This window comes from Bombus flavifrons, chromosome 5 (genome assembly GCF_040668555.2).
Source record: "Bombus flavifrons isolate JBK064 chromosome 5, iyBomFlav1_principal, whole genome shotgun sequence".
NCBI lineage: Eukaryota > Metazoa > Arthropoda > Insecta > Hymenoptera > Apidae > Bombus > Bombus flavifrons.
The window spans coordinates 5,889,871-5,898,876 of NC_138446.1; the positions used below are offsets into that span (position 1 = coordinate 5,889,871).

The 9,006-nt window shown below is 36.7% G+C and overlaps 1 protein-coding gene across 3 annotated transcripts in view; it reads left to right on the top strand.

Moving 5' to 3' along the window:
* The window catches only part of LOC138179963 (telomerase-binding protein EST1A), a 150,899-nt gene extending 142,325 nt beyond the window's left edge, over positions 1 to 8,574 (top strand). For all 3 annotated transcript variants that reach the window (XM_069113249.1, XM_069113250.1, XM_069113251.1), the window contains exons 25-27: positions 3,481 to 3,701; positions 4,289 to 4,373; positions 5,162 to 8,574. In XM_069113249.1, coding sequence (XP_068969350.1) covers positions 3,481 to 3,701; positions 4,289 to 4,373; positions 5,162 to 5,298 — 443 coding nt within the window. In that variant the 3' untranslated portion in view covers positions 5,299 to 8,574. The remainder of the gene's footprint in view (positions 1 to 3,480; positions 3,702 to 4,288; positions 4,374 to 5,161) is intronic.
* Positions 8,575 to 9,006: the final 432 nt, after the last annotated feature.

Below are 9,006 nucleotides of genomic sequence, written 5' to 3' on the forward strand. Positions count from 1 at the left end.
TGTTCGTAAATTCGTTGAGAACTGTCATGCTTGTCGAGTTTCGAAGACTAGTTCAGGTACAAAATACAAGCTGAACTATCATCCTATACCTAAGACCAGCATACCGTGGCATACAGTGCACATGGACATAACGGGCAAGCTAAGCGGCAAAAATGACTCCAAAGAATACGTCATTGTTTTGGTCGATGCCTTCACGAAATTCGTATACTTGTATCACACGCGCAAATTAGATTCTCTTAGCACTATCAGAGCACTTAAGTCCGTTATATTTTTATTCGGCAGTCTCTGTCGGATAATAGCGGATCTAGGAAGATGTTTTACGGGCAGGGAATTCCAAGAGTTCTGTGAAAGTAAACAGATTAAAGTTCATCTGATTGCGACCGGTGCGAGTAGGGCCAATGGACAGGTAGAGCGTATTATGAGTACCCTAAAGAACATGTTTACAACGGTAGAAACGACCGGGCGCTCATGGCAAGACGCGATTGGGGAGATACAATTAGTCTTGAATTGCACCACCAACCGTGTGACTAGATCGAGTTCTCTAGAATTATTAATTGTCAAGGCAGCAAGGCCCTACGGCTTATCGTTGCCTGATAATATCAAGGAAAAAGATATAGACATCTCCAATGTAAAGCAACAGGCGATACAGAACATAAAGATTTGCGCTAGTTATGACAAAGACAGATTCGACAAAACGAAAGCTAAAATAGTTAGGTTTAATCTCGGTGATTTTGTATTACGCAAAAACGAGGAAAGAAACCAAACTAAGTTAGATCCGAAATTTAAGGGTCCATTCGTGATAGCAGAGATTTTGGAAGGAGATAGGTATACTTTAAAAGCCTTAGACGGCAAACGATCATATAAAGACAGACATGCCAGATTGAGAAAAATGCCAGATAGTTGCGTTCCTGCTGAGTTGGACGTCTGCGGTGATGACAACGACGGTGATAATAACGATGCGAGTACACTGACATCAGAGGATCATTAACACCACGTTGTGGTCATAGTAATACACCCAGTGTAGCGTCTGCGCTTTCGTAATACGCCTAATGTAGTATCCTGCGCTTTCGTAATACGTCCAGTGTGGTATCCTGCGCTTTCGTAATACGCCCAGTGTGGTATCCTGCGCTTTCGTAATACGCCCAGTGTGGTGTTCTGCGCTTTCGTAATACGCCCAGTGTGGTGTTCTGCGCTTTCGTAATACGCCCAGTGTGGTGTTCCGCACTTTCGTAATACGCCCAGTGTGGTGTCCTGCGCATAGATTTTGACATAGATTTTGTGAGCACGTACATCTATCATCCCGTTGACCGCGGATTCGTTATCGAACCTAAGGCCATTGTCACTAGTGTTGCGAGCGCCTAATCCCCGTGGTTGATTGTCAAGTCTGTGGTATCCATACTTGTGTTAATAAACGGTACCTTGTTATAGCATAACGATGGCAATTCCAATGAAGATTCATCAAAGACCCACAACCCTATTCACAACGCTACCCCGACATGTATAATATATAAATTATTCCAAAATAAACTTGAAAATAAACTGAGTGAACAAATAATAATTAAGTAATAAATACCAATTCTTAACATATTTGTATCTTTCTTTATGACGGAAAGATAGGTAAAAAGATTAGTAGGAAAATAACCCAGTCGTAAAAATAACCCAGAACCGTATCATGACATTTTTTTTACAGAAATATTTGATTCTTTACTTCTTGAGTCTTCTTTTTTGCATCGCGCTGCGAGAAACTGATTCCTTTCTCCTATTTGAGAGATCCAAATTGCTTTTCCGCGAGTTTATCAATAATTTGCGACGAGGTCATTCTGTTGTTGTGACCTTTGCGTCTTTACTTCGAAAGAAATCGAGAAATTCTCTCAATATTTATACACGATGTTTTCTACTAGCGGTACAACTGAAAAGGGGATGAATCTAAGTCAATATTTTTGCCTACGAATACCTGATTAATTGGATATTGCCAATTCATGAGGTATGCACACTCTTGACTATATTAACATTTTCTCCATCTTTTAATCTTTGCCATTATATCGATGCATTGTTAAAAAAGGCACTCTTAAAGATCTCTAAAATTTTTAAATTGTTAAATAAAATTTTCTGAGTAAAAAAAGTAAAAAAATATTTCATTGTCCATCCCTACTATTCAATAAATCTGGTTAGTAATACGAGCGGCACTGTGATATCTGTTTTCTATCTTACTTAGGTAAAGTATTTTATCTATCATTTCTTCATTTTTCGTGATATATTAAAATATTTCAAGTTCTCCGTGTTTTTTATCTTCTAAGCAAAGTTCTGAAATTTTTTTGTAGAAATCTAGAGATAGTCTTCGATCCAATTGTTTATTAGATGATTTTAATAGTTTGTAATGTCGCATATATCATGTATTAAGTTAGATAATCTTAGTTTAGATGCAGATAGAACATTTGTTAGTGCAGCAGATAAGTCACTAAGTCTTTGCCACTCTTTAACTTTTTAATGAATTTTTCTTGCTTTCACTTCTATTTTCTTTTTCTTTTTGCTACCTTTGTCACAGTTGCGCGCGGTGGGATTTTCTTCAAAAAGAGAAGCAAATATCGTTGGTTTCAATGATTTTAAATGTCTCTCATCTGTAATTTAGTGATGTTCTGTATAATATTATTATGAATGTAGATTATTCCTCTACCTCTTCCTAAAATTTATTTTATCTCACTTCTTTACTTATTTATTTCGCGATACAATCAACCATTCAGAACTATTATTTAGCAGAATGAATCGTTATTTCTTCAGCAGTCTCACACATATCCGCGTCATTCAACAGCCAAGTTACCCTCGCATGACTCGACAGGAAGTTCGTTAGGGGCGTTTTCACGCAGCGGGGGTTGGGCAAGCGAAGTCCGAGTAAACACTATTAAGGTTCCTTCGTTGAAATTCTGCGTTGACGCTTGTTTTCCCTGGGCAACAGCGTCGATGAAAAAACTTTTCCCACTTGCCACGAATAGATTCATCCCTCTGTTATTCCGTCCTCCCTTTCTCGATTTTATTTATCTTGCAGCCCCCCCCCCCCTAAAGACAGAGAAACTTATAGAAACAATTGAACATAATAAAAAAAATATTGCTTTAAGATTAAGGAAATTAATCTTATAACTTTTCTCTATTTTCTTCGTTTCTTTATACAAATGCTATTATTTCTCTAACTATACAAAAACTCAAAAATATTTTGTTTGTTGGCCGAGAACGAGAGAGGTTCAATGGAATATTTAAATCGCTATTTTTTTTTTATTGTTATTTATACAGATGTCGATACCAACAAATTTTTTCTGACGATATAGTTTTATTATTTTTATATAGAGTGAATTACCAAAATGTTTGTACATATATTGAGCAATATACACAGAAACTTTTATAAAAAAAGGAAAAAATATAAAAGATATGAATTTATATAAACATCTGCTGTGTAGCAATGATCAAACGTTTCCATTGTTGTTGCAGTTCTGAACGAGCTCGAGGGCCTGGCAAGGGGTGCAGACGCCAGAGATTGTCCTCCAGCTTCGAGGGCGACTTTGGATCCAGAACACGTGGCCAGGGTGGCTGAGAGCGCAAAGGTAGCTCTGGCTTTCGCGAGAAGCAGAAATCCGGCGATTCGGTGCTTGACCACCAGAGGAACTGTGCTGACGTCCAGCACGTTTACGGTAGAAGAGGATGTTGACAAGGTGAGCGAATCAGCTTGGTTTATGCAGATGAATATGAGACTGCGGATGTTTATTCATTTATGGAAAACTTCAAATATAGAAAATGCAAATAATACATAGTATAATAAATAATAAAGTAAAAAAGCAACTAATAGTTTTGTACAGATCATAATAAATAATAATGATGTTATACCATATTCGGTGAATGAGGCAGATAGAGATAAGCATTCCAATTAAAGTTCCAAATTTCTTAGATATATGATGCTCAACGTTGTCTCATTCAAAGAAGAAATTTGTTTTAGTAACGAATTTTTTATGTTTCTCTTCAATTTTTTTTTATTATAATATACAACTAAGAACAGTATTTTTTCGAACGCTTTATTACTATTTAATACAAATTTATAATGAAGATGCAACCGAACTTTTCGAACAATCCAATCCATATCTGACTCATGAAGTCACGTGCCGTTATAAAAGGTTAAAATTCTGAAACTAACAAGAAGAATCTTTTGAAGGTACAGAAGCGCCGCCAATTTAAATTCCCGCGATGCTGAGTCGCGTGTCATTTTATAAAAATAATAAGCGAAACATCTGTAATTCTGTTGCAGGACGGGTTGACAAGAAACGATGACAGAATACTGGCTACGTGCTTGAGCCTCTGCAAGGCGGGTAACAAAGATCAAGTAAATGCAGGTACGTACATACACGGTGCCACCGCGCATATTTCTCTCAGAGGGTACTCTGAACACGTTTCAAGCGTTTCCCGACGCTTTGATGGTGATTAATACCGCCTCTGGCCGATTGTAATGCTCGTTCCGCTCGCGGATAAACCGTTATCGGCGTTGACAGTACATATGGTCTCGTGATCGACCTATTCGTTACTTTTGTTCGCCTTTATCGGAATAGAATTTATTAATTGATAGGATGTTGCTTATTCGTCTCAATTTGTAATATTGATAATTTGCTATTACGTAATTTTTGTTTTATCTTCGAATTTCTGAATCTCGGAAGTTTCTTCATTGGAAAAACGTTCAAGAACATGGTATGATTGTGCAAGACATACCGAAACTACATCGCTACCTTCTTTAGTTAAAATGTCCTGCCTAATATCTATTCGTTCTTTATAATACTCTACAAGTATCCAAATACATTCGTGAGCTACTGTATATTAAAACATTTGGATTGTGGTTTTACATTTATATTATATAGATTGTGTTACGAAATAATGGATAAATATTCTAAATTGACGCCAGGAAGAGTAATAAAACTTCAGTTTTCCTGGATATTTCGAGATGGTAGGTAGGACGTTTTAACTAAGAAGGATAGATCAAACGAAATGCGTATCTGGATAAAAGGTATTCGTTTCCATGATCTAACAAAAACACCCACCATCTCAACCTGAATGTAACACTCTCCATCCAACCATCGAACCAACAGCTCCTCCGGAAAGCTAAACAATCCCGGAATTTTCGTTTCAACAGAAGAGGGTCAGCCACGACGACTTAGGAGGGAAGTTGTCCTACTAACGGATGACAGGAACTTGAGGGTGAAGGCGCTAGCAAGGGATGTTCCCGTAAGAGAGGTGCCCGATTTCATGCAATGGGCCGGCCTTGGTTGAGACGCTTTTCCGACCAAACATACCCGCTAACGAAAAATCTTCCGTTACCACCCCCGCCGAGTAAACTTGAACAACAGCAGCAGCAGAAATAGCAGCAGCAACCATCAACAGCAACAGCAGCAGCAAGACAAAGAAAAGGAAAGAAAGCGTGGAAGAAAGAGCATGGAGGAAAAAAGGGGAAACAAAGAAAAGAGGATATCTCGCATCGTGCTCCCTCAATCGTGGCCGATCAGCCGTCGCGCGCGTGCGACGGATCTTCCGTTCCCACACGTAAGTTCGTTCTGATTGTCGAGGTCGTGCCTATACCCGTGGTGATGCATTCATCGTGTCGGCAAGGATGTCAAAGAGATCGGCAAAGAATGTGTGTGTGTGTGTATGAGAGAGTGAGTATGAGTGAGTGAGTGAATGAACGAGCGAGCGAGTGAGAGTGAAATTGAGAGTGAGAGTAAGTGAGTGAGTGAGTGTGTTAGTGAGAGAAAGAGAGAAAGAGAGAAAGAAAGAGAGAATATGACTGGTCATTTTCCATGGCGACATTGCTCGATGTAGATCGAGTTTTTAGGAGCGACCGAGACTAAGAGAAACACAGGGAGAACGGTAGTTTGTTTCGAGTAGGATCAGAAATAGAGGGATAAGAGAGAGGGAAATAGATATAATTAGATAGAAACGACGATGCGTGATCGCGACGCTTTCCATCGTTGATTTCTTTTTCTTTTTTACTTGTTTTTAATATATTATATTTAATAGTTATATTTAGAGAAATATAGATTTCTGTTTTCTTCAATACGATTAACAGCTACTATGAAGATTTTCTTACATGTAAGGAGAAAAGGGGATGTAAAGCGGCGCGAGAACGTTGATAGCTGAATCGTATCGGGGCAAAGTAATTTGTCCGAGAACGGAGACAGGAAAGTATGCTACTCAATCTGAGAGAAACGTACGAGAAAATAAAGCAAGAAAATGAATGAAGCGAGAAACGAAACGAAACGAAACGAGACAAGAGGGGTCGATATTTTTTACACACGAGAATATCTTTTTTGGTTGATTTTTATCGGTGACGACCGCTCTGCGGCCGGCTTCATTTTTCTCTATCTTTTATCATGTTTGTAACGGTCTATACACGCGTATATATGCATATATATATGTATATTTGTACGCACTTTTGAATATTGTATACACCGTATGCGGTCGTTGGAGGATGCGTTCGGAATCCGCGTACATCCCGCCTCGCGTGTGTGTGTCGCTTGTCTTTCTTTTTATTCTCTTTTCTTATGCTGTCTTTTTTAGCAAGCTCCCTCCTTCGTACCGGATCTTTCTGGAATTAATTTTCTCTTTTTCTTCTCTTTTCTGTTTTTCCTCTCCCTTTCGGCTGTCCCTTCGTTTCTTTTCCTACTCTTTTTCTTTCTCGTTGTACGCGTAACGAAAAAGTTATCCTTGCACGCCGTGTATTATTATTATTATTATTTTTTTATGCAATTTTCGATATTTGTATCGTACTTTTTCACTTTTCTTCACTTTTTTCTTTAACGATTTCATGGTTTTTTCGTACGATTTCGATGCCTTTATTTTTACTCGTTGTTAGCTTCTTTTTCCTTTTTACGAGTCTCGTAATGCCTTATGGACTTTATCGAAGTTTTTCCAGGCGTAATTTCCATTGTAGTCTCGAGCAGAGAAAGATGTGTTTGATATATATATAAATACATATAAATTTGTTAGATTGGCGGAGGAGAGGTAGATATGATCAACTGAGAAACAGGAGTAATTACTGAGTAGTGCAAATTACGTAAAATGAAATTTAATACGAGTCTTCAGATTCTTGTATCCGTAGATTTCATCGTAAAGTATTTCAGTTTACCGGAGATATTCTCTATCTTTCGTATTAATATTTTTCAATTAATTACTTTGTTAATATTGCTTTTAAAAAACCACCGCGTACTAACTTAATTGCTAACATATTTTGTTTGCTAATATTCGTTAATCGTCAAAATAAAGAAGAGTGATGTTTAGCTTTAGTGTTCAATTACACAGAATTCGAATAATTAGGCACTAAGTAAAATCTTGTTCATGTAAACTACTATACTTGCTTATCCATTCAATCTATCATAGCTGAATCTAGCACACCTGTGGTCCGTAAGACATTACGAGAAGAATTTTATTTTTTTTTATGTAGCAATTTACGCACTCGATGTTGGCGCAGCGAGAACGAGTGCGATTTTTACAACACAAAAAAGGTGACCGTGTTTTAAGCCGGATATAATCACGAGAGACGCTCCCCATTTGCATTCCCACTAAAACAAAGTTTTCCAGAGTGACGGCGTAGAGGTCCCGAATCCTCGTCGTTTTCCAACGACTGCTCGCGTGTCATTGTCGAGAATGTCATGTGAATTTTTTAATCGAGACAATTTGCTCGCGTCAAAATGCCACAGACACGAAATTGAAACGTCATTTGTTTCGCTTATAACTGCCGTCAGAGACGGCTCCTTTTGTTGGCGGATGCCATTTTGTCGACTAACTTTGCTACCATTTCCGTGTGCCAATGAATTCGTGAAATTTCGTCAGGGGAATCAAGAATGTTAATTTGTAAATTAAATGGATTTTGTTTTGTTGGATTAAATGGTATTACTTTTTTGATTAAATGCTCATCATTTTGTTCGTCAATACTACTGTGGTGTTAAAATTTTTACGCTCCGATCTTATTTTTGATTTAAGTACCAAAAATGTTCTTAATATTTTATGAACTTTGGCATAAAATAAAGTCTTGAATCTTTCGAGGTTTCTTCAAGTTTAGAAAATTTCTGGAGCTTCCGTTCAAAATTACTTAAAGGGCGTAGCAAATAATATAACATAAAAGATTTTTTTTCAAGTTTGTATTTCGTGAATCGACTTGATATTATTTGATTAATTTAGGAATATTATTTGTTGATCAAGTAAATGCCATTGTTTATTTTATCAGGCGAATGATTACATTATTTTATAAACTAATTTGTAATGTATTTGAATAAATGTAGTATAATAATAATGTCTTGAAACGCTTTGTTTGTTAAACAAGATTTAATAATTTTGTCGACAAAGTGGTTGTTATTTTATCAACGAAGTAAATATCATTTAATGAAGCAATATTATGTAATTCTTTTGAAAACGTAAACTACATCAAGTTATTCGTATTATTAATAATATTAGTGAAACTCGAATTATTTTGTTATCAAAGTTGGCATTGTCTTACTCTTTAGACGGAAATGGCGTCCTTTCATTCCATCAAGATCACGTGTATGTGGAGCAATGAGCAATCTTACGGGAAATGTAATATCTTAATATTTAAATTGTAAGAAAATTAATAGAATGTACACGGTAGATTTGATCGGTAGGTTTCGCCACTCTTTTGTGATACACTACTCTACATCATGTTTTTTTACTATCTTTACTCATTTCTACCATCTTAAATGATGAATTAATCTTATAGAAATTTAATGGACCGAGTAAATTGTTAAAACACCGGTGAAATATATTATAAATCTGAATTCTTTTTCAATTTATATGTATGTATATACATATATATACATAAAAGGCCAAGCTGAAAAAAGATAAAAAAAGAAGAAAGAAAGAGGAAATATTAATCATATGTGAAACAGTTAAACTGATCATATAGCGTTGCAAAGGGTCATCGTAAATCGTACGTCAGCATAACAAATTAATATCAATATTTGACAGTTC